The sequence below is a fragment of the Cynoglossus semilaevis genome, chromosome 3 (genome assembly GCF_000523025.1).
Source record: "Cynoglossus semilaevis isolate Cse_v1.0 chromosome 3, Cse_v1.0, whole genome shotgun sequence".
NCBI classification, from domain to species: domain Eukaryota; kingdom Metazoa; phylum Chordata; class Actinopteri; order Pleuronectiformes; family Cynoglossidae; genus Cynoglossus; species Cynoglossus semilaevis.
In genome coordinates this window covers 11,717,294-11,742,929 of record NC_024309.1, presented here as the reverse complement: position 1 = coordinate 11,742,929, position 25,636 = coordinate 11,717,294, and the positions used below count along the sequence as shown (strand labels likewise).

Sequence of the window (25,636 nt, the reverse complement as noted above, 5' to 3'; positions counted from 1 at the left end):
TCAGCAGAGTCTTCCTGTTTCATTGACCTATACCTTCTGTAATACGAGTGGTGCACGTGTGTGTGTGTGGGGGTGTGTGTGTGCATGGGGGGTAAGATTTCGTTCATTGTTATTTCTGGACCCCATGGTGGACCGACCTTGCCTCTCTGCTGTACTGTATGCTGTCAGAGGGCAATGTCTATGTTTTCCAGCTGTGAAGCAGCCAAATCCTCCAACTTTTTTGGACAACATCTCTGTAGTTCTTGTGTTTTTTTTGTTGTTTGCACTTTAAGTTTACTGGTTGATGGCCCAGTAAGGCACCAGAGAGGGGAATTAAAGCCACATTTTCTCATGATTTATCGACTGAGGATGACTAATGTGGTCAGAGAAGGAGAGATGTTTGGAAAGAAGGAATCAAGAATCAGAGGGAGGAAAGAATTAGACCTATGAAGTCAGACGACTCCAGTGTGACTCACTGGTTTAAAAAAAAAAGTGTGGAGAAGGGCTGAGTCTACAAGGGATGCCATTCAAATTCGCACATTCGAATGCATAAAAGGACCAGGAGTGGACTTTTTTTTCTAACTTGCAGCATCTGTGTGTAGCTGCAGTCTCCAGTCTGAATACACCTCAGGTGAAACTCTAGTCCTTCATCTGTCTCTGTCTCTACTTACCACTCAGTGTGATGGAAGCACTTCCTCCTGCACCACTTAGATGAGTCTCCTTTGTCTTCCATGTTTTTCATCCTTCTGGTTACTAATAAGTAACACACTCTGTGTCCTACATGTCTCAGGTATAAGGATGGGAACTCTGAGAATCTGTCCCAAAATGCAGAGATTCATAGTCATATATTAAAAAGTAAAGCGTTGGAAACTACAGCCTGAGATTGCAGGATTTATTTTTGGTTAAACGTCTTAAGAATAAATCAGAAACATGTTGTCGGTGGGACTTCTAATCATTACATGTTTCCTGTTAAATAAAGATAAAAGAAAAATAATAAATCCCATGCAGTTTCCATTGGAAATCAAGAAGTGGTTTTAGTTTCACCATAGAATTTTGTTCATATAGAGTTTCAGCTCCGTCTCCTACAGGTCCTTACTTCACACACAGTCTCTGGGTTTATACATGGGAAGAGAGAAATGGGAGAAATGTGTGTTTGGATTCCTCAGGCCATGGTGCATTTCAGTCAGATGGCTCAGCCGTTGCATAATCCACCATTAAATTTTCAGTATGGAATCAAAACAAACAGCTGAGTCTGACATCGTCAGCTCCTTCCCCACTCTCCTCCTCCTCCTCCTCCTCCTGCTCTCAGTAACGTTGTGGACTCCAGGCTCTGTTCCAGCTCCACACCACTGAGTATTGGCGCTGATTTCACCAGTCATAGCATAAGGTCCACACCCATCCCTCTGTTTCTCTGGAGGCCTCTACATCTGCTGCTCTCACAGAGGTGTGGAGGCCAGAGGGGCGGGGGTGGGTGTGTGTGGGGGTCCCAGAGTCTCTGGACCTGACGGTGAGGACGTTGGGTCAGAGGTCATGTCCTCCGTCCAACTGTCTTCATGTTCATAAACCAAGAGGAGCCGCGACAGGAAGTGGACAGAACTCATGTTTGTTCACAGTTTACTGTAACTTTTTTTCAAATTTTTTAAATTTTGTAATTAATGTAACAATTGCCTTTGAACGGCAGCAGAAAATAAAACTATAATATTGTAAAGACATAAAAACAGTCATTTTAATTAAATCATTTGTTTATTTATTTCTCTGATCCTCGTAGTATTCAGGTGTAGTACTTACAGTACATACTGTTGAGAACTGTTTGGATAAAAGATTGAGGAAATGATACAGTACAGTACAGTACACTATAGTATTGTGTAGTTCAGTAAAGTATAGTATGGTGTACGTAGTATATGAAGTACAGAATAGAATTGTTTTGGGGCAACTAACTTCACACTAAGACATGTTGGAATACAACTTGACCCACATTGGACTGGTCTATAGACTGTCTACTGGAGACTGCTGCCTGATGAAACAGGTGGTCATGAAAATGTTCAGAAGTTTGAACAGGTACCATAAAGAAAATGAAAAAAAAACAAACAGTTGACCTTGATCTGGGTCAGTTCAGCATCATCCCTCCTTCTTTTCATATAATGCTGTTTTCCAAGCCAAGGTAAATAAGAAGGACATAGTTTGGTCGTCCTCTGTGGTTTAGTGTTGCGTCATCACTGGTGTGTGATATAAGAGTATGTTTTTTTTCTTTGCTGGAAAGTACCGTAAATATTTGATTAAAGAACATATTCAGCCCTGCGTTCACTCTAGTCCTAGGTCCCATGACCACATGTGAGGTGATACATTTTTAGGGGAGTTTTCCTCAGTTCAGTGCTGTATCATAGACACGTGCAGTAAACACACGGCTGTATCTGGGTGTTTCTACAGACTTTACATCAGTCGTGTGTTTTAATCGATGTAAACCGTGTATATTTTTTTTAACTATATCTCTGTAGTTTTACTGCTGATGTGCAGCACATGTTGTGTTCTGTAGGCACGAACGCAATGTTATGTAAGTGGAGCGTTGCCAGCGTTCCAGGGTTGTTTTTATCCTGTCTTATCCCGTGTTTGTCACAGTAGGAATGTGGGAATGCTGCAGATAAGTCTGTCGTCATGCAAACTGGCCAAATAGCCCCGTAAAGAACCAAATGTGTGGTAACTGGAGCCAGATGTACGTGTCTGTGGTGCCAGGGCCAAATGTGGATGGTGCTGCTATATATATATATTTAGACCATACACTGTGGTTCACAATGCACTCAATAACACTGAGGTATTTGACCGCAAATAGTTTTTTATTTAGGTAAAACAAGTTGAACACACGCCGATGCCAGCAGACGAATTTAGGAAACTTCCTGACTTCCGGAACTTTTACTGAAAATAATTAAGATCGTGGTAAAGTTACCATAATGATATCCGTTACATTCCATTACAGTTAATATGAATTATTAGGGCTGTCAAAATTAATAAAGCATCATATTTAATTAGTGAAAATAATGTGTTTTAGCTTAAAATAGAAAAGTAGTCATCAGTTATAAATGTTTAAGATTTTGTCCCACTTTTTTCACAACACCTCACCAGTTCTTCACCCAGTGTTGCTCAACAGCAGCGCCCTCTCCCCTCTACCCCCCCCTCCACCCCCCCATCATCATGTTCTCTGTACTATTTTTCCAGAAACACACACCTCCTCCTGGCACCTCCTGACTCCTCAGAAACACAGTACCTTGATGTATTGGCTGAATCACCTACGGGGAATCTGTGTTATTCCAGAGTAAATCTCACCTCTATCTGTGAAAACGTGTGTCATTATTATTACGACCACTTCTGAGCTCCCTGTGCAAGACACGCCAGGCACTCTCAGCCCGGGAGGTCAACCCCACGTTGAAGCGTCTTGAGATGTTGTTTCAGTGAAGCGATGATGGTTTAGGAGAAGAAAAAAAATGTTGCAAAAGGTCCAAGCACTCACACAGACATTTCTGTTCTTGTGTCCTCACTTCAGGCGAAGCAGAAGGATGGGCGAGATCAGAGCGAGGTGTCGGCCAACACCTCCCCCGGGGCGGAGGACGAACCTTTCTCCTGGCCGGGACCAAAGACGCTCCACCTGCGTCGAACCTCCCAGGGTTTTGGCTTCACGCTGCGGCACTTCATCGTTTACCCTCCTGAGTCTGCCGTCCACAACTCACTGAAGGTGAGAGGGAACAGCACCTCTGACACCGCTGATAAAATCAAGACAACAACCAGAGCATCTGTTGGAGAAAAAAAAAGACCTGATTATCAGAGTGTGTCGTGTTATATAAGAGTGTGGTTTAACGGGGAAGTTCAGCTTCTTCAAGGTGTAGATGAAGGAGGAAAAGTCAGTGTTGGGTTCATATTTACAATTTGTCTTTAATTTAATTTATTTACAACAAACCTAGTGACAGATTTGGACCACAGGAGGCAGCAGTACACTCTTTAACTGAGAACCAAACGTACTTATTAGCACGTGTAGCTTCAGCTTTACTGCAGTGTTAATCCTCGGAGCCTCTTCTTGGGGCAGTGGTTTTCTCCAACAGAAACATGTGCTGCTTCTCCAGTGTCCAGTCTTATCACGGCCTCCCTGCTATTAGTTTTTGTTAGTGATAATTCAGGAAAGGTTGCGTTTACTTTCCTCTGAAGTGTATTTTGACAACCTCCTGTGTTTGCTCTGAAGGATTTCCTGCAACGTTTACACACTGCGTCTAGGTTTATAGCCTTTGGCTTCAGAGCCGCGTGTTTTTGGAGGAACTGCCGCGCAAAAGTTTGGACTTTGAGATATTTGTATAAAGAGATAGACAGTTACTCCCTGAGGTGATCTCTGGTATCACAGTTTTGGTTCTTGGGCCTCTTTCATGTTCTAGCGAGGGTCAATGTTATTTTACCAAATGGTGAGATGAAAGGAGTCGATACAGGATGAAGTTGGAGCTGCATAGTTCAGCTGATGGAATTCCTCTGATTAGTCATATCTGTCTTGCTAACATCTACCTTTGACTGTAACCTCACGGCCCACAGATGGGTGAGGGGACGCATGGGTGTTTCCAGACTTTAACATAGAAATTATGAATATAATGGTGTAAAAACATGCATTCATATATATATATATATATATTTCAACACATTTTTAATTTTGAGTCATACAAACAATAAAAAGGATTTAAATTAGCAAAACAAAATAAAAAAGATTAATAACTGAATTTGTGATGATTGTTTAAATTGTGCATGAGCTTTTTGGTTTAGAAAAAAATCACTACCATTATGTATGTTTTCATTAATTAATAAGTCAGACTAGGTGGATACACAAATATTCCAAACACAGAACCAACTTCATGGTTTAGAAATTAAATATTTTTATTGTGTATTGCTTGTTTTTACATTTTTTTTTTTGCCTCTGTCAGAGAAACTTAATGTATTCTTCTGCGTATGCATTTTGTTTGGTTCATCTCTGTCTGCACTGATATAATAAAAAAAACCCCACAGGTATTTGTATTTTTTTTGCCATGATGTCATGCTTTCATTAAATGAGAAATTCTTCTTTATCTTCCAGGATGAAGAAAACGGCAGCCGAGGTGAGTGTAACCTGTCATTGTTATCTTATAAAGCGCACATTATTGATGTCAGCTGTGAAAATCAGAGAAAACGTTTGACCTCAGATGTCTAGAAAACATTTTGAAATAATGGTTTTAAATACTTCCTCGTCAGCTGCCTGTTAAGACAGTGACTCATAATAACCGTCGCGTCATGACTCAGTGCACGGCCCTGAGTGATCAGTGAAAGTCAGTGATTCAGGCTAATGAGAAAGTAACGCTGTTCTTTTTACTGATACGTTTCATCATCGATGCCTCCTGGCTCTGGGTGTCACATTCCACACAGCTATTGTAGCTGCTGCAGGTCCACGTGCTTCATTCAACACAGGCCTCACAACATTAGACAACACACACACACACACACATGCAGGCTTCTAGTCTGGCAACAGGAAAGTCTTGAGGGAAGAAGTGTGTCGTTACATTGTTACACTGTCTATGAACTGTCACATTCCTCCCTGACTTCACCTGCAGGGCGTCATTTAAAACAGCTATTACTGTTTGCTCAGGTATATTTGAAGGGTTAAGGTTTAGTTTGGGGCAAGGATTAGAATTAGAGTCAGAATCAGAGTTAAGATTAGACATATATTTGTAATAGTTACTGTTAGGGAAATGGGTTCGGGCATTACGTCTGTGTTGTTTCAGTATCTGTGGCTGATATCGATGTAAAACAGTGAAGCTGTAACAGACATAAATAAGTAAAACATTGACTACTTCACTTCCGTCTGTTTTTTAAAATTATTTTAATTCCTGGATGAGTGAAATAGAGAAGTCTTTTTGTTAAATCCTGAAACTCATATTTACTTCCTAGTGACTGTAATCACTTCACGCCTCAAGTATCAGCTTCCTGAACAACAACAGAAAAACACTCAGTTTTCACATTCACCTCATCCGTGTTTTCTGACCCTGATAGTTTCTGTAACTGGGAATGAAATCCGCTTCCTCTTCCCACCTTCCCGCAAATCCAGGGCCAGGTTTATTTAAAGAGTCCAAAACGTCTTTCAAATGAATTAGTTTGGACGAAGTCGAGTTTTGATTTGGACTCAGAGAATCTCACGGTGGGAACAATGCTGCTGACGCTTTAGATTTGGACTCTCACGGTGGGAACAATGCTGCTGACGGGAACAATGAGGATTTTTCTGACAGGTCAGAACGACTATAACAACGTATATTATATGAATGGCAACTTAATAACTAAATTATAATTAAAAAAATGTTTCTCTTCTAGATTTAGATTGTTATATGCATATAGTTTGTTATTTAGTTTTGCAGCAGAATCCACACAACCCAGGTGTGATTTTTTTATGCTGCTTTGTTTCTGAGTGGAACTTTGTTGTTTGTTTTATTTGATGCTGATAGAACACAGGTGGTGGAGCAGGTTAGTGAAGGTTCGTACACCAGCCAGGGAAGACGTTTACTCCAAAATACAATAAAAAAAAAAACCTGTCAATAAATATTTCTTATTTTCTATCCTTGTCCTTGTACAGACTGTCCCTGTAAACCTCCAGGGTTGGCTTGTCTCGCAGAAGTTCTCTCAAATCTGCCAACAGCGCAGGCAAGGGCTTTAGAGCTTCAACACATTTATCAGTGGCCGCAAATTGTGTGCGGTTAATGTTGCAAGTTAGGAGTAAAGCACGCTGGTGGTCACCGACGCTGCCAGCAACACACGAACTCTAACCACGTGGACGGGGAATAACACGTCCCATGTGTTTGGTCTTTTCACTGACAGGAATCTTGCTTCACTTTCTGACACGTTCAGATGTGTGATGTTCGCTGCAGCCTCTCTGGCCTGGATGGACTGCAGTTTGTTTGTTTGAGTCCCAGCCAGTGTGTGATGAGACTGTTGGTGTTTGGAAAGGGACAGAAATATTGGGCGAGGGGGGGGGGGGTCGCTGACCGCGTGTTGCAAGCAGGGTGTTGTCGCTGGAATCACTTAAAAATCTTTAGAAAACACAGACATAGATACACAGATAAACAGACCTAAACAGTGGTCATTCCTTCTGTAGGTAAATAACTCTGGTCTACAGACCTGTTTATTTCCTTTCACAGAGGTTTGTGTACATACCAGCTGGCTGTTATCCCAAATCTTCCTTCTCTATCTCACTTCCTCCTCCTCCTCTCCTGTCCGTCTCGGCCTTTCCTGTATCTCCTTCTCCTCGTCTGTGGGTTTTAGCGAAAGTTATCAAAGGGCAAACATTCAGAGCCAGTATTTTCTTTTTTTTTTTTTGCCCAGTACCTCCTTCACACAGCAGGAGAAGCAACATAAAAATGTCACCATCTGTTCAAATATTGGTTTTTCATTCAACGTGAAACTTTTCTCTGCAGATACCACTGTTAGTTCCCTCTCTCTCTCTCTTTCTTTTTTTTTCTGCCGTCGGAATTTGGTTCGTTCCCATGAAGTGTGCAGAGACGGAGAAGGCAGTCCAGCTCAGGCAAACAGAATTCCCCCAGAATTCTCCTGTGGGCTTTTTTTTTTTTACTGCCCCACCTTCTTTAACAAAGCCCTGTCTTAAGTTTCGTCTTTTCTCGCTGCACTTTTAGAATGACTCTGGATTACAGAGAGACATTTAGACTGGAGTTCTGTGGAACTAACTCGTCTTTTAAATCATGGTACTACTACAGTAGTTCTAGCAACAACAAAAAAGTTAGTCTAGGAATCACAATGGTATTCTTTTATTTGTAACTCAAATATTAGCTTTAAAACAACTCATGTAAAACTACTACACACAACAAAGCTAAACATTAGCCAAAAATGTAGCTTCAGGTAGCAAAATTAGCTAAAAAACAGGAGACAGTATCCCAACCCCACCAATCAAGGCTTTAGCAAAAATATACCACACCAATCAAGGCTTTAGCAAAAATATAGCAAATGAATGTGACTAACAGTAGGTCCAGAAACAGCTAGAAAACTGACAGTAAAGAAAGGAAAAATAATTTAAATTAGCAAAGAAGATAGCTAATCTGTTGCTCAAAACTAGCTCACGGTTAGCTCAAATATTGGCAAAAACAGCGGATCTAAGCCCCCGGTGCGGAAGTATGACCTAAGAATATAAAACAACTTTTTCTTCAAAATCTTGTATTCCTGTTCAGGCTTAACAAACAGTTTTTAAATGTAATTTAAATGTTGGTGCTCTTGTCTTTGTCTTGGCAGAAAAACAAGTGACTGGATTTCCTAAAATGTTCTTTGTAAACTCTTTTGCTTTTCTTGGCAGCAGCTCATGTCCTTTACTCCCGGGTTGTGTTTTATTAACACACAATATTCTTTCTCTTTAATTTTACAGCAGAGGTCGAGCTGTGTTTTACACACAGATTATGTTTTACCACCTTGAGTTCCAGTAATGATAAATCCAACAGGTTGTTTTGTTTGTTTTTTTTCTGTGATAAACACCCACCCACGTTGACGTGGCAGCGTTTTTAGGCCCAATTCCAAACCAAACTGCCTCAGTTTGTTCCTGCGCTCCGTCTGCGGCGCCTGTCAAAGTCAATGTACAACAGTCCACACAATTACACACACACCACATCATAAATTAATCATAATACAAATATTGAACTGTACTCACGCCGACCTTTTCAAAACAAGGCATTCAAAAGCGTGAGATGACTTCAGATGATGCACAAAAATGTGTTACTGTCTTGGTAACTTTTAATATTATTGAATTTTTTGAATGTTTTTACTTTTTGCAAGTGTTGACGAATTGTCTTGGTTACTTTTAATATTATTGATTTTTTTTTCTTTTGGTTTTTACTTTTTGCAAGTGTTGACGAATGGATGGACAATTTCAAAATAAGGCTATGGTTGTAGCAGAGAGGTCTGTTGTTTTTTTCAATGAACATGTATAAATACTGAGGGGCAGTAGAATCCAAAGAGTGAACTTGTTACTATTTGTTTTAGTGCTTTTAGTATGAACATAAACATTTGAATATTCCGCACTTATTCCTTTGTATTTGCTCATTGCTGTAGAATGATTTAGAAGACGTTTTTGTCGTGAATAAGTTACGCGGTCCCTGATTACTAGAAGTTCTACTGCAAATTCAAATAGAACCATAACCCGTAGAACTCATTCTCTTCTATCTAAACTCTCATATATATTTGCAGTACTACTACAGAGTACTGCGATTCTTACTCTGGTTTGGTTTCTGCCTGATCGCTGAGCAGATAAACACAGCATTTAATTGACTCCTTCCACTTTTTGCTGGTGTTTTTTTTTGGTCTTGTAAAGATCAGAATAAACACACTCCACCCTCGGCTCTCTCTCTCTCTCTCTCTCTCTCTCTCTCTCCTTTAACAGGCGTCACTGCCAGTTGGCTCGTTTAGTGCATTTCCTAAATCATGAGAAAGTATTTTAAAAATCACACCACATCTGTCTCCAGATGTTTGTCACTTGTTCCCTGGGTTGAACTTTGACAGCTCTGTTTCAATAGACGCTACGTTTATTTATTCTTTTTATTTGTGAGTGTGTGTGTGAGTGTGTGTGTGTGCGGTCAGACTAATGTCAGTGAGTATCCTCTTTCCCCCCGGGTGGGTTTGGTATTTGCGATTCCTGAAAAAAAAAAAAAAAAAAAAAGATGGGAAAAAACCCCACACCCTCCCTGCTGGGGGAAAAAAAAACAGTGTGTGTTTGTGTGTGAATGTGTGTGTTGTTGATGAGCAGATCAGATGGAGTGGAGGTGTAAGTGAGGCTTTGTAACGGCCCTGGAAGAGAAACATCACCCAGTTACCCCAACCCTTTATGAACACGTCTGATCTTTTAACTTATCAACCACAGTGCTTATTTTTCACAGTTTTTTCTAAAGTGGCAGGAAGTCGTGTTGACTGGAGAGTACGAAGATCAATTATTGATTTGCTATAAATGCTCAATTATTATGGAAAGTTGTGTTATTTTTATTGTATAATTATGTTAGTATTGTAAACATATTAATCCAAAAAAATGATTCAAAGATTTAATGACAACATAACATTTAGATTTATCCAAAAAAAATGATTCAAAAATTTAATGACAACATAACATTTAGATTTGTTTTACAACATTGTTTGAGGGAAAGACATAAATCTGTCCATCTTTAACCACTTATCCTGTCAAGTCAACCAAAGATATTCAGTCAAATGTCCTAAAATAGAAGACCAAAAAAACAAAATGTTAAAATCTGAACATCCAAGTGAACTGGAGAATACGTGTTCCATCTAACCTTGTCTTTCTAACTTTCTAACTCTTTAACTTGAGCCATTTTTCTGACTTTTTTCTCATTTCTAATCCAGTCGTTCCTCCAGAATATCACCATCATCTTCATCATCTTCATCACTGCTCTCTCCAGCCCATTGTCCTCTCTGTTTAAAAGACAGACCCCACTCCCTTCGACTTCACCTTTCCTTCACCCTTATTGCTCTTCCAGCAAAAAAAAACCAGCCTCTACATACTAAGACATACGTATGGTCTGAGGTCATACAACCTAAGACTAAATACATGGACAGTAGATACGTCCTGACTCAGTTGTTGTTCTGCAGCTGCTAATTAGAAACACACTGAATAAATACACTTTGGGGTTTGTTTTTTTTTTGCACGAAACAACCTCTCGACTTCGCACCGACAGTGTTGACAGCAGCTTTAAGGCGTATTGACACACTCCTGCTGCAGTGTGTGCTGAGGAGCCTGACGTAAAGCTGCTGCTGTTTACAGAGAGAGCGGCCATTAGGCTAACGAGAACCCGTCTGTCCGACAGCAGCGCGTAAACGACGCTTCACCGTGTGACAAACAAAAGTCTGTTGACACGGTTTATGAGGCCGTAGGTCCACGTAAGGTCAGGGATTTGGGTGCACGCAGGTGTGTGTCGGGGCCGAGTGTGTGTTTGGTCTTGGTTGGTGTGTGAAGGATACACAGTATTCATGAAGATGAAAGCAGATAAAAAGAAAAAAAAGGTAGAATTTCTCTGTTTATTTTCCTCTGCGGCCTTTAAAGCAGCCCGGTGTCTTTGAGTAGAAGTTTGACAATAAAACCCTGCTGTGCTTTTGAAGGAAGTTGGAGTTTATGGATTTTATGTGAAGTGTATTTGTGCTTTGACCTTCTCTCACTACGGGGGCCTCGGAGGGACCTCCTTGCATCAGGATCATGTGCTGCACATTTTCATATCCCTCTTTTTAGGACCAGAGTCTGTGCAGATATCCATCTGAACTCACTCACATTCCTCCTCCTCCTCCTCCTCCTCCTCCTCCACCTCATTATCATCTGTGTTTGAAGTGTCTGAAGAACAAGCACCACATGTGCGTAGGTGTTTGTGTATTTTCGTGTGTACCACTCCATTTGTATGCGGGTGTGGTGCTGGTTGAGTGTGAGAGTCACGCAGCTGGTAAAGACGTTGGACCGGAGCGGTATTAAAAGCCCGAGGTTTAATGTCGAGAGCGGGCAGTGGTCCCAGCCCTCTGAAGAATAACATTATCTAACCCAAAACAACGGGGGAGCTGGGTAACTGGCCCACACAACCAGGCCCAGCTGTGCAGCCACGGACACAGCCAAACCAGAGCTCGTGAGGGCCAAAAAAGCAGCGCTGTCACTCAGCCATGCCACTAGAGGGCCAAACACTCTGCACCAGTAGATTGGAACTGAAGGGTAGAATAAGTGTAGATGACTGAAACGTACATTATGGTGAAACCCAATAGGATGTTATGAGTCTGGATTTTTCTTGGAGATGATTTTTTATAATTTCTTAATAATATCAGACGATGCTTTTGGTTCTAGCTTCTTGGAAATCATTCCCCAGCCACACACAGGCCCCAGGCCTGGATACACGAGGAGGGTCGGGTCAGGAGGGGCATCTGGTGTAAAAGGCCGCGCCAACAACACTGTGCAAAATGAACTGCTGTGCAGGGGCAGTCTGTGGTCGGGTGGTTACAGGGTCTGGCCTGTGATCAGGCTTCTGTTTGGAGGATTCCTGCCTGGCAGGTTTTCAAACTGGCAACACTCAACAGATCAGACCTGACAGAACTTTACTGCATAGACACGGCAGAGGATCAATTCTGTTGCAGTAGTATCTTCTTCTTCTTCCAAGTTTATCAAAGATTTGATTCTACAGAACCTAAAATGAAGTTCTGGTGTTCCAAAAAAACAGTACTTTTCCACCTGTTCTGCCGATTATTAATGCCTCTGTGCCTGCGTAGCATGAGCATATCTCCATCTGCTCCTCTCTGATCTCACTGTTGTAGCAGATGACGGACAGAGAGTGGGAAAAATTAAACAACAGCGTGCTGCCTCAAATACTCTGAAGAGAGAAGATAATCGCTCCATGTCTGTAATAATCATGGAAACATGGAAATTAAATAGACGTGTGCCAGAACAATAACCTCGACTTTCTTGTTACAAGTTTGTAGATTGAAGAGATGTTATTTTAAAACCAGAGGTTCTCATGTTCTAGTCATTTTTTTTTTAATCCGGATGCTAAGTCTACGTCTTACGTAAGTTCTGTATAGTACATGATGATGTCATCACCTCATCACCCATCCTTCAGTGTGACATTTGTACAAGGCACCACCCAAGAACGGCCACGGTTATTGAACTCTCTCTGCACGTTTGGAACGTCCTCACAGCAGTTTGGTCTTCACGGGACAGCGGGGAACTTTAAAAAGTCACGAAAACTTTCTTTGGATTTCCAAATAAAATCACTGAACTGAAACTCTTTGGCTTTGGCTGCGGTGTGGAGTGACACCGGCTCTGTCTGGGTTTCCAGTAGTTTGGCAACGAGGACTGAACTGTCCTCTGCTGCAGATAGAACTGTCCTCTGCTGCATTCTACTGGTGATTTTCAAACCTGACCTGAAACTGAATGATGCAGTGGAGAGACAGGGGAATGTTGCTGTGCTCTGATTGGCTGCCACAGAATTTGATCCTCTTTATAATCTTTAGTTGTTAAAGCTACATTTTTTCTTACATTTTTATTTCTGAGGTAAATTCTACTTTCCAAAAGAGTAAATTCTGAGGTAAATTCTACTTTCCAAAAGTTGCCTTGAGCTCTTTAAGGAATTCTTAAGGAAGCAAGAAATATGTTTTGAAAATTGTACAATTGCTGACTCTTTTTAGAGACACATTTTTTCTCCTCCGGCTGAAAGACAATTCTCCTTTGTGTCCCTCAAGAACAGCAGGATGCTGGGATGTTGCACTTCCTCTCCATCTGTGGGACAACCACCACAGCTGGGACCATATGAGATTATGATTTATGGATTAGAGATTGTGCCTTTTTAATCTTAATCTGACTCAATCTCCTTTGGTGTCCATTTCCTTTTCTACCCGTGCACTGCGTATGCAGAAAAAATATTATTGAGTCTGAATGAGCTGAATTGACCCCAGCATACCACGCATTCTTAAAATGACTCCATGTTGTGTCTGTCTGTGTGTGTGTGTTTGCCATATGAGACTGGAGTCACTTGTGTTTCTTTGAGTGAAGCCTCATCGACGTCCTCCGACCTTCTCCTCACTGCCCTAGGAGAGCACAGATGTTCAGTTTAGGTTGTCATTCTGTTGGTGCGTTAGTAGAACTAGTTCTGGGTTTGACAAAGCAAGTTTAAAATATAGAAATAAAGTCAGTTTGATTTTGGTAATTGTGGTAAATGTGTACAGTCTGGTACTGTTTCAACACGGTCTTATTTTTGAACTGCTCCTGCTGGATTTCCTCACCATGTGCCCTCCTCCTCCCCCCCACCCTCGCCCTCTCTTGTTACCAGGGAGACAGCGGAACCGTCTGGAGCCAATGGACACCATTTTCGTCAAGCAAGTGAAGGAGGGAGGCCCCGCCCACGGAGCTGGACTCTGTACAGGTACACTCTTCGTACTGTATACAACTCACACTCCAACACGCCGTCTCTGAGGTCCAGAGCTTATCGTTAACTCTAGAATATTTGACCCCGGTGAGAGACGCAGTTTGATGCCAACATTTTCCCTGCGTCTCTTCTCCTGTTTATTCCACTTCCTTGTAACCTGCCAGGCAAAACAGAGATGAGTTACAAAATAACAGATGGCTCCTCCGTGGGAGGTTGAACAAAGTGTAATTTGCACACTGTTATTCCAACATTCCACTAAGTTTTTTGTTTTTTTTTCTCTCTGCACCTTTCCTCAAAATTCCTCTGATGATTTTTTTATGGCTAAAAACACTACAGAAACACAATGAATCAGCTCTACAAAGTGGGATTAACAGGTTGGGAGAACAAGATGTTACAGGAAATGTTAAGTGGACTGGACCAACCCTGTGAAGAGCTTTGTTTTTTATCTGATGGAGCTTTTCCTCTCCTGGGATGAGACTCATGTTGTGTTCGTTCCTCACAAAGCTCTTCTAGTAGAGCAGGTATCTTTGGATGGACACGCTGGTCTTTAAATAAACATCTGTATTTGTTTAAAAGTGTTTCTTCACAGAGAAGTGGCTGTGAATGTAATTACATGATAAATACACAATAAGTTACAGTTTATAGTCATTTCAAACATTAATGTCCACATGTCCTGGTGACGTGGTGGTGGAGTGGTCAGTGCTGTCGCCTCTTGTCAGTTGTTAAAGACCCAGTTGAGACAATGGTGTTTCTTTCTCCAAAGTATAATGACATTTACTTTACGTTTAAAGGCAGAAAAACTGACCTTTTGACCTTTTGTTTTTCAGGGGATCGTATCGTGAAGGTGAACGGACAGAGCATCATCGGAAAGACCTACTCACAGGTCATAGCCTTGATCCAGAACAGGTACCGGTCCTGGTCCTATCAGCTATCTAGTCATATATATATATATAGTGTATATATGTAGAGTGTACATATATACAGTATGAATGTATTTTCTCTGATTCATCAAAAGCACTAAATACTACAGAGAAGCTGGTACCAGGAAAAGTTTTTGCTTTCCTTCTTTGGATTATTATCAAATCAATCTTTTTGTCCAAATCCGACTGATACCGTTCTGGTTGGCGTTGGTCAGAGTCATTCAGAGGCCAAATATTTGCTCTCCTTCAGAGTTTATTCAGACCTCGTGTCTTAAGAGGAATATTTACAGGAAAAGAGTCAGAGCTGCTGCATGACTCAGAGCTGAGATCTAATCTGTTCACCGCCAACACTCCACTGAACGTCTGTGCACTAATGATACAGAACCACAGACCAAACCATTGTTGAGCTACAGTATAAATGGACTTTATCAAAAAAAAAAGAAAAATAGAAATGCAGCTCGAACTTTGTATTTTCTACGAAAACCTTTTGTTGAAGGTCAGCGGTGTTTCGAAAAAAAAAAGAAAAATCCTTTTGTTGAAGGTCAGCGGTGTTTCGTTTTTTTTAACCTGTTGGAGCTCTGTTTACTGGTTCCTTTTTCTGACCTTAACTGTGTGTTTCTCGGTTTCTTCACCACCTTGTTTAGCGACGCGTCTCTGGAGCTGTGTGTGATGCCAAAGGATGAGGACATTTTGCAGCTGGTAAGTTTTCATTTAGGAGCGAATGATTTTATTTCCTTGAAAAACAGTCGTGTTTGACGGCTGTTTGACGGATGTTTGACGGCTGTTTGACGGCGCCAACAGGAAATGACTCATGTGCATTTCCTTCACTTTGAGGATAAATTCCAAACACTTGTGGTATGTGAGGTAATTACACCTCAAACTCACATTACAGTTTGAAAACATTAAAATCCACATCTGCAGTTAATGTATGGATGTTAGTTGTTGAGACTCTCAGTACATTATTGGAAGTAAGTATGGAATGTTTGGATTGATTCCTAACTATTGTCACGCCTTGATTCCCATTTTATTTATTGGATTGATTCCTAACTACTGTCACGCCTTGATTCCCATTTTATTTATTTAAAATCATAGAACTGAGTCGTCAGCTTTTAGTTAGAAGTAAATTCATTATTTATTATTCACTACATGAATTTTTTTTATAAGACATGATGAAGCACCCTTGAAAAGTGCTTGATTCTGTCCTTGAAAAACAAAACAAAAAATGACCTATGATGATAACTATTGGATTTTAGTATTTATGGCCTTATTTTCTTTAACTGAAATTGATTTAAACTGGACCAAGAATATGTTTTTTTAGAAAAAAAAACAATTCATTTTCTTTTTCCTTCATATTATTAGTAGCACATGTGGAACAGGTTCATCTTCCAAAGGCGTCTGAGCTGCTGCTTCATTTCTGATCGTTTATTGTTTATCATGTTGACAGATGTGAAGTTAGGGTTCAAAAACTTTCAGCTTCCTTTCCTCAGCCTCTCACCTCCTCCTCGTCTCCTTCTGCTCCTCCGATGAGCTCACAGCCAGCCCACGCCCTCCGTTCGGGGTCCAGAGACTGACAGGCGGTAAAACAGCAGCAGGCCTCGTCGCCACACTTTATTCACCTCTGTTTGGAAAAACAAAAATATCTCAGTGAGCACAAGAAGTGACTCAGATCCCACTGTTTCACTAAATTCCACACATAGCTCGTTACTCCGGCCGCAGCCGAGCTGATGCCACAGAAAGTTGCTCTTGGCACTTTGGAACGAGACCTCGCTCACAGGGCAGGAGGTTTGAAATGAGGCGTTGAGCTGCACAGGAGTTAAATTTTAAGTCTGACAGGCCGGTCCAGGGCAGTTTTTTTTTTTTTTTAATTTTTACAGTTGTTTATGATCCGACTGCCATCAGACAGATTTATGAGATTAAACTCTTCTTAATGAGCCACGAGACACCGTTAATGCCAAAATAAGGAGCATAAAAAATAACAGATTTTTTAATAAATACACACTTTACCCTCCGTAATAAAAGTCCTTTGTGATGTTTGAATAGTCTTCAGTGTGGGGCTTTTCCTGCTTGTGAAATTATTACGGCGTGACGTGATGAAGGAAGACGTTCAGACGTCGAGAATGCATGAATGTGTTTTCTGTTTGCCTGCTTTTTTAAAAAAAATATGTTTTCTTGTTTTTGGAGGCAGTGATCCCACTCACAAACCAGAGGGAGTGAGGCAGCCGTCAGCTGACTGCTCTCAGTACACTGTTTACAGTAGTGAGTGAGTGAGGGAGGAAGAGAGGGAGGGAGGGAGAGAGAGAGAGAGAGAGGAGGCAGAAAGAGGGGGAGCGTGTTTTTGGTTGTAGTGAGTTTATAGTAGAACAGCATTGATCTGATGAGCAAAGTAAAGAAATCAGAGACTGTGTGATGGAGGAAATATAGTCTGTGATTGACTGAGGTGTTACTGACACCAAAGAGGAGGAAGAAGAGGAGGAGGAGGAGGGGCAGGACCAGGGTGATCAGGTGAGAGTGGCAGATGTTTAATTTGAAATATCGTAGAAGCCACTAGGACGTCATTGCTCTCTGACACATTACGTTTTGTTTAAAATTTTTCTTGAGCCTTTTTAAAGACGTTCTTGCTCAGGTCGTTCAGATAAATATGAATCGTTAATGAATATTTCTTTAACATTTTTTAAGACGTTCTTGCTCATGTCGTCCAGATAAATATGAATCGTTAATGAATATTTAGCAAAGTTTAAAAAGTTCAAGCTCAGCTTTAGCTTCAAGGAGAACATTGATGTAAAGATTCAGTCTATTCTGTATCCTGATATCTTCTCAGAATCTCTTTTTCCTCTGTGATCTCTGCTCATCGTCTCTACATCAGAGTGTGTTTCCACCACCGTGTCTCATCTTCATTCCTGTTGACTTCTCTGTATTTCCTCTTTTTCCTCTCGTCCTTCGCTCTGCTTGTCTTAACGTGTGGACTGCAGTTTTCCAGGGATATCACTGCTCTGGTAAGAAGAAAAACCCATGTCCACCCCTCACATCTCTCTCACAGATGTTTTGTTCTGTCAAATGCATCACTGTAGAAGGTGCAAACATCCAAAAATAACCCCAGTTATTTCCTGCTTTATGAATCAAGTCATTAGGGTTAAAAGTATGTGGGTTATTCCTTTTATGATTTTCCCCAGATAAACCGGTTAAGAGTTAGCTAGAAAAACACTCAGCAGACTATAAACATTTTACTCTGTAATTTCCATTATTCAGGAATCCAGTTTTTGCCCACTGGGAGGCACCAGGCTGCAGGAATTACATGCGCTCTGAGTGCGATTGTAACCCGAAACCTCAGGTAGAGTGGCATCGATTAAAGTTCAGCCGCGTTGCTCTCTCCCTCTCATTTTCTCCAGAGCACTCACGCTGACAGGCTGAGGAGGTTTAACATGTTCTCTGTCCTGCCTGGAGATTTTCACCGTGATGTTCCCGAACTACACAGAGAGCTAGCGATATTTACATTTTTTTTCTTCACGGTTTAATCAAGGAAAGTACCTCAGTTTCTCCAGGGATTGTAGAAGCGGCAGAACTATGCTGACAGAAATAGGATTAGCTACCAGTAGACAGCAACGTCCTCCCTTTATTCTGTCCTCTTGTCTTGGGGCTTTCTCTAAATTACCTAAGGTGAGTAAACGTCTCTTAAATTATTTCAAACTTCTATATGATTTGAGACTTATTTAAAAACTTTTCATTTCTTTTTTTTTTTGTTCTGCCTTGTAACGTTTTAAGAAACTCTGTCTTTGAGTTACGGCGTTTGTCTTCCTGATGATCTCATCATTCTTAGTAAATGCTCGTGTCAATACGTGACATTCAGATGACCATTCTGTCTCCTGTTACGAAATGTCAAAAAATGGAATGTGTTTTTTTTATTCCCCAACGTTCAGCCTTGTTTTTTTTTCTTCCCAGACACTGTTATATTTCATCAGAATCTACAAATAGGTTGTGTTGTTAAAGTTAACTGACTTTAAAATTTGGTCGGGGAGAGATAATCTGATAATCATCAGATTATCTGATAAACTGACACAAATGAATAATTTTGTTAAAAAGCGTTAGACTTAAAATGATGCCTGGAAACCAGGAAATCACATGTTTTGAACAAATGACAACTTTGTCATCATTACAGTTGGAGAAACACTTCAGTTTCCCCCTGCCCCTCCTCCCTGCAACCAAAGTGACATCATTTCCTGTAATCTGTTGCAGGCGTATTCCCAGGATGCATACCTCAAAGGGAACGAGGCATACAGCGGAAATGCGCAGAACATCCCGGAGCCCCCTCCCATATGCTACCCCCGAATAGAAGTCAAGTCTCCAACGGGCGCTGCTCAGTCCTCAGATCCTGTCCTAGTTAATAAAACTTCCCAGGGACCAGGAAGACCAGGTGGGACCAATGAGAAGAGCTACCGCGTTGAGATCCCTGTTCCGCCGTTCCTACCTCCCCAACAGACTTTGAAGCCTCAGACGGTTGTATGCGTCTGTAACGATAATATGAGGACCGCAGCCATGCCTCCTGATCCCGTAGATAGGGGGCCCTGGGTGGTTAGGGCCGGCCCCAGTCACCGAACTGAGGAGAATCGGTACAGTTCTGCAGTTGATTCCGGGTCTTCTCGGCCCAGACCCCTTATCCCCACAGTACCAGGAGCTGCACAGCTGCAGGGCCCGGATCCCTGTCCTGTAGAAACGCCATCTTTTGCCTCGCCCTCAAATTTTAGACCTGGTGCAATCTTTCCTGATCATTTATCCACACCCTCACAGGCCCCGGTCACCGCTGCATCATCTGACACATTCCCAACAGCAGCCTCACCCAACACCAACCATTATTCACCCTCCCCCACTGCCCCCTCTACCTCCCCACACCTCAACATCGACTGGAGAAACTACACCACCTACAAGGAGTACATAGATGCCAAGGGTCTGCACACGTACGGCTGCCGAACCATCCAGGAGCGCCTCGACAGTCTGCGTGCAGCTGCCAGTCCTACTTCTGCCTACAGCAGTGCACCAAGCATGACTGGCACAGGTCAGCAGGGGGCACTAAACACACAGTTCAGACAGAGGAGCATCTCCAATGATCGAGGCGCAGCTCCAAGTAGTAGGAGCGCCGCGGGGACATCTCCATTACGTAGCACCTCCCAAGAAAGGCTTGTGAGTGGGTCGGAGAAGACGATAACAGCCGGGAACTGGCCCAGGAGTGTTTCCCAGGATGCTCTGTCCTTCTCCACACCAACAGGAGTTACCAAACCTCGGGCACAATCATGTGACTATCTGGGCCACTCAGCTGTGGTGGCAGGTGGCAGTGACAGGGCAGAGCTGGAGCACAGGCTGCAGTGTCGAGTAGAGGAAACCAGAGGCAGCAGGCAGGGTGGAGGTCTGGTGACCTCACCTCATCTCAACAAGAGTCTCCTGGGACCAGAGGAGGACCGGAAAGGAAGTGCATTATTTACTTCTCCTCTACCTGCCTCTGTTTTTACTAAAGGAGCCGTGCAGTCACCATGCAGAAGTGACGGCATCATCATGAGACCTTCACGTCTGCCTGTCAAAAACCACGACTCTCACCTTGCCTTAGCCACAAATAAAACCACAGATTCTGCGAAAGACCAAAGAGCTGCCGTCATTGTAAACCATCTGGGTTATCCCTCTCCTCTGCACCTCCAGCTCAGGGGAAGGGCTGACAGTCTGAAGATAGAGAGCAGGATAGAGGCCGGGTTGGCAGCACGGTCTTCCTCCTGCTCTGGTCCGTCCTCTAAGCCGTCAATGCAGAGACAGCAACAGAGCAGCGTTGTCCTCACTCCCTCCAGTGCGCCTTCTGCTCCGACCAATGGAGCTGTGACCCAAAAATCAAAGGTCAGTTCTACCAACACACTTGTTCGGACTAACGGTGGTCTTCCAGATGGAGTAGAAGGAGCTGATGCGACAGTTGTGGTTCTCAGAAGAGATAAGAACTCAGAAAAGGCTCACGTCCGTCCTCCTTCGTATGTACTTGCTGTGAATGAGAGCCAGGCTGGAGTGGTTCATAAGTCTCCACCCCTGGTGAAGGCAGGCTCTGCTGATGGAGTGATGTGCTGGATGTCTAACGACGGCTGCAGGGAGCAGCACCTCAAGAGGCTGGGAGACTCACGAAAGAAGAACCTGGATGACTCTCTGGATTCTATACCGTTTATAGGTAAGACTGCACAAGTACTTTTTAAAAAAAAAGTTTTGTTGTTTAGCAGAAACAAGGCTTTTATAATGACATAATGTTACAGGGCAAAATGGATCTTATATTGAGCCTTTACAAACTGATGTGAGGAGGCCGAGTTAGTATTTCTGTCTGTCTTTTCCACAGTGTTTGTGCACTTGTATGACCTGCTTGTGCAAATGTTGTCACTCATAGCAGGTATTATACCGTAACCACAGTCAAACCTGTAATACTGGGGAAGTTATCACCTTCAAATGTCATCATAAACAATACAGCTTACCAAAAACATTGAGGGAAATTTCCCCAGAAATTTTTTTTCTGTCAGGGTTTTATTTAACTACAACCGGAAAAAAAACAACAAAGTGTGTGGGAGTTACACTGGAACCACAACACGATGGTTTTTATGTTGTTAAAAAAACAGTTGCAGGTGGTGTGATGAACTCAGGCTGACATCTTGTCAGGTGTGTGTGTGTGTGTTGGTGTTTGGGTGTGACACTACTGCAGTTAATAGTAATGTTTTCATAGCACACTTTTGGCAGTACACACACACACACACACACACAGTCACATGGTACACACTCAGTTGTGGAGTAGCTCCTCCTCCACCTCCTCCTTCCCGTCAGTCTCCTGTTCCCTGGCTCTTGTTGCTCAGGCACAGAACCCTCAGAACATCATCCTAATGGACTGTGACATAACGGAGCGGTAACAGTTTTCAGGCTTCAGTTACTCTTTCACATTCAGTGAAATAAACTGCTACACTCTGTCCCCCAAACAGAGCAGCTTGTCTACAGTACATGCAAAATGTCACGTCGCCTCTGGTTTCTGATGACGTTTTTAAAAAAACAAACAAATCTTTTCTTTTCTGGTGAAAACTGGTTGGACGTGGAGTGCAGCAGAACTGAGTCTGTCATTTTGTTTATACTGAAAACTTTCAGACTCGGTTGAAGCAGTTTTTTCGGTGCCAATTTAGCGGTAAACAGAAACTTACAACCGCAGGTCTTCAGACTTTTCTTTGTTTCTGAGACGTAATCATTGTGTGGGAGATTATGGGGTTATCATATGACATCAATAAACAAGAAGAACTCAACAGCAGCACAAGAAAATAGCTGTTATTTGGCCGAGAAATATCCAAGTACAGCAAAGTGTTAATGGTTAGTTTGTTGAGTTTGTTTTTTTTTCCTTTTTTAGGAAAACTTAATTTGGCTGGGTCATTCTAGAAAAAGCTTTTTTTGTTTTTGTTCAGGGTAGCTAAAAGTTCTACTTCAGCTCCACTTTTCTTAAAATCAAACTTTTTTTGTATAATTTTACTTTTTGTAGCATCTAGTTTTTGCTTTGTGCTAGATAACGGTACGGTAACATTGAGCTAATGTTTATGGTTTCAGGAGTCCAGTACTGTGGAAATGTCTGACGTTTGCTGACACATCACATCACGTCAGCCGTTTTCTTCGTACCTCCTGTACCTGCTTTTTTTACACACCTGGGAAAAACCAAGTGTGGAAATCTGTTGAGTGACATGACACGGCTGTGAGCTGCTGCGTATCCACACGAATGATGACTGAAGCTGAGTCAGTCATCATACGTGTCAGACGTCATCGTCTGCTGCCAACTTTCCAGAAGGAGAATCAGATCCAAACAAACAAGTGATTACATGAAGGAGGAATCTGTTTGGCAGGGACGAGGTCTGACTGTCAGGGGAGATGGTTTGGAAATATTAGGGCAGAGAGAATATTTACAGCAGTTTCTGTCTCTGCTCTCAACTTTAGCAGTGTTTCATACCAAAGAGTGAGGAGTCAGCAGTGGAAGTGACAGTTAAATTACAAAGGGCTACATGCCTTTTCTGAACTTTTTGTCCTGTTATATTCTAGAAAAGACATTCCATCCAGTCTTACTACATTTTGTAATGTTTTTAGAAAGTTAGTGGGGCGACGGAGATGGAAAGTTCTAGACCTGGACTAAAAGTTTGGAAAAGAAAATGGTAACATTTTGTCCGTTCACCGTCTAGGCGGAAGCCTCTGCTGAATGTGCAGATGGTTGACCTTTTATTTTTCACGTCTCCAGTTTGTCTCAGCGGGCTGACTCCGTGACCACATATGATTCATTTACTTCAGAGAGCATTTGTTCATGCACTCATCAACCTGCCTACATTTGGTTTTATGGCTCAGTATCGTTCTAAACTCCAGGTATCAGACGTCTGTCTGCAGTGATGCCACGTCATGACTGTGTTTTACAGGTGAAAGGAACCTTATCAGGACCGATACTGCTATCACAGTTTTTACTGTGTTTGTGTCTGCAGCACTTTTCCTTCGTGACATCCTTATTACAGCGTTTACAGCCAGCTCTACACAGGAATATTCAACATCAGATAACAGTCGGACGTGTTGTGTTTCCAAACACTAGAACCTTTGTTATTGATTCAATTTTATAATTTCTCACCTTAATTAATAAAACCTTTTCTTTAGCTCACTGTGTTTGATAATCTTTTGGGTAATTTTCACAATTTCTGCTAAAGTTCTGATCAATTTTGATCCCTTTTTTTTTTACTTTTTAAGCAGTTAACCATTAGCACTTTTTCATGCTAACTTGAGTTTATCTTCTAGCCTATTTGGCCAATTCTTGACTAAGTTTTAGTTGTTGTCTAAAATGTATTGAGGTTTGATTGTTTCCCTACTGTCCACAGATGAACCTTCAAGTCCCAGCCTGGACCTGGACAGCGCCCCCATCCCTGCCTCTGCAGTTATATCCATTACACCCATTATCACCACCATCCCACCCAGTCCCACCTCTCCAACCCCTCTGATTCGTCGACAGCTGTCTCATGGTCAAGGTATTTCCACAGTGTAGTGTCAAAATATATATTTAAATTGTTAAGTTAAGGGCCTTCAGTTTCATATTTTTTCTCTTTGTTCACAGATTCTCTCCATCTCACAATAATTGAGTCAGATTCCAAAACAGAACGATCAAAGTCGTACGACGAAGGTCTGGACAATTACAGAGAAGAGAATAGAGGGTAGGTTTGCTCTGATACTACTGTATTTCAAGTCAGGTGACACTAGTATTAGTTAGCCAAAAGCTAACTCTTAGCTTCACTGAATATAGTTTAGATAAAATGTAGCTTAAAGGACATAAATACATATAAATAAAAATGGAAAAAAATAATAAAGAAAATGACATAAATAGAAAAAGATTAGTCCATGTATTTTCAAACTATATTAAAAAAAAGTTAATTTTAACGAATAATGTTCAACCAAAAATATTTGAACTGATTACTGAATACTGATTATTTCATTCTGTTTTTTTTTTCCTGTAGGAGGTCCATAATACCTGGTCTCAAAGGTCTGAGGAAGGTGAGTCCAGTCCAGTCTAGTCCAGTCCAGTGTTTATTCAGTTGTAGCAGACGAGTTTATCTGCTCATTAGGTCAAACCCAGAAGACAAACCTTCTGGTGACGTTTATCATCCACTGTGTGTTAGATAATGATAGCTGTAAAAACAGGATCATTTATGTTTAATGATTTACTAAATGTCACGCCTTTATTTCATTCTACTTTTTTCCATCTCTTATCTCTCTTACTTTGTTGCATCAAGTGTCTTTATTATCCAGATTCTGGAGACACTAATTTTTTTAATGCCTTGTGTGATATTCCCAGGCAGTGGACAGGTCGTCAGAAGACTCGGGTTCCAGGAGAGATTCGTCGTCTGACGTCTTCTGCGATGCGTCCAAAGAAGGTTTGCTGCATTTTAAGCAGCTGAACGCAGAGAAGAGCAAGGTGAGGAGCGTCTCAACTCAGATCGTCTGGTAGAAGAACCGGCGTCTGGATGAAGGCTCACGTAACGGGTGTCTTTGTCTCCACAGCGGGTCGGTGGTGGGATGCGGCCCTGGAAGCAGATGTACGCCGTGTTGCGAGGGAACTACCTGTGTCTGTACAAGGACAAGAAGGAGGGTCAGGCTCACGCCAACTGTCAGACGGTGGAGGAGACCCTGCCCATCAGCATCAAGGCCTGTCTGATCGACATCTCCTACAGCGACACCAAGAGGAAGAACGTGCTGAGACTGACCACGTCCGAGTGCGAGTACCTGTTCCAGGCCGAGGACCGGGAGGACATGTTGGCCTGGATCAGGGTCATACAGGAGAACAGCAACCTGGAAGAGGTGAGGAGAGGGAATCCAAAGTGTCTTCAAGTTCAAGTTCAAGTTCAAGTGCATTTTTAAAAAACACTTATATATAATATAATGAATGAATGCCGACGGTGTTTCCTGCGGCTAAAAGAAAAAAAAAAGAATTCCATTCGCAGAGGTTAAATTATGACGTGACACATAATTTCATAATCCTCCACCAAACATCTGCCTCAGGCTCAACCAGCAGGTCACTCTAACAAGGGATGATCCTGTGTTACGACACTCGTCAGTGTAACACTCATCAGGATGTAACCCTACTGTCTGTACGGCGTCACTCCACAGGTCTTACCTGTGTCACCTGATAGCAGCCGTTACGTAAAGATCACTGTGGTTCTTTTGTCTCCCATGTCTGACCTCTTCTGCTCCTCTTACTTTCTGTCTTTTTTTTCTCCTTTTTTTTAGAACGCGGCCTTCACCAGCCAT

The 25,636-nt window shown here is 42.0% G+C and overlaps 1 protein-coding gene across 5 annotated transcripts in view; it reads left to right on the top strand.

Moving 5' to 3' along the window:
* Positions 1-25,636, top strand: part of arhgap21a (Rho GTPase activating protein 21a) — a 62,862-nt gene that overhangs the window by 28,922 nt on the left and 8,304 nt on the right. For 3 of the 5 annotated variants that reach the window (XM_008308072.3, XM_008308074.3, XM_008308073.3), the window contains 13 exons: positions 3,515-3,703; positions 5,075-5,096; positions 13,818-13,910; positions 14,741-14,819; positions 15,478-15,532; positions 17,803-17,826; positions 19,064-21,023; positions 23,716-23,862; positions 23,949-24,045; positions 24,346-24,382; positions 24,684-24,803; positions 24,890-25,186; positions 25,616-25,636. The exon at positions 25,616-25,636 is cut by the window's right edge and continues 41 nt beyond it. In XM_008308072.3, the coding sequence (XP_008306294.1) occupies positions 3,515-3,703; positions 5,075-5,096; positions 13,818-13,910; positions 14,741-14,819; positions 15,478-15,532; positions 17,803-17,826; positions 19,064-21,023; positions 23,716-23,862; positions 23,949-24,045; positions 24,346-24,382; positions 24,684-24,803; positions 24,890-25,186; positions 25,616-25,636 (3,141 nt within the window). Of the gene's footprint in view, positions 1-3,514; positions 3,704-5,074; positions 5,097-13,817; positions 13,911-14,740; positions 14,820-15,477; positions 15,533-17,802; positions 17,827-17,847; positions 18,488-19,063; positions 21,024-23,715; positions 23,863-23,948; positions 24,046-24,345; positions 24,383-24,683; positions 24,804-24,889; positions 25,187-25,615 lie in introns of those variants that run through there. The other 2 variants (XM_017031634.2, XM_025054361.1) reach the window with 2 other exon arrangements.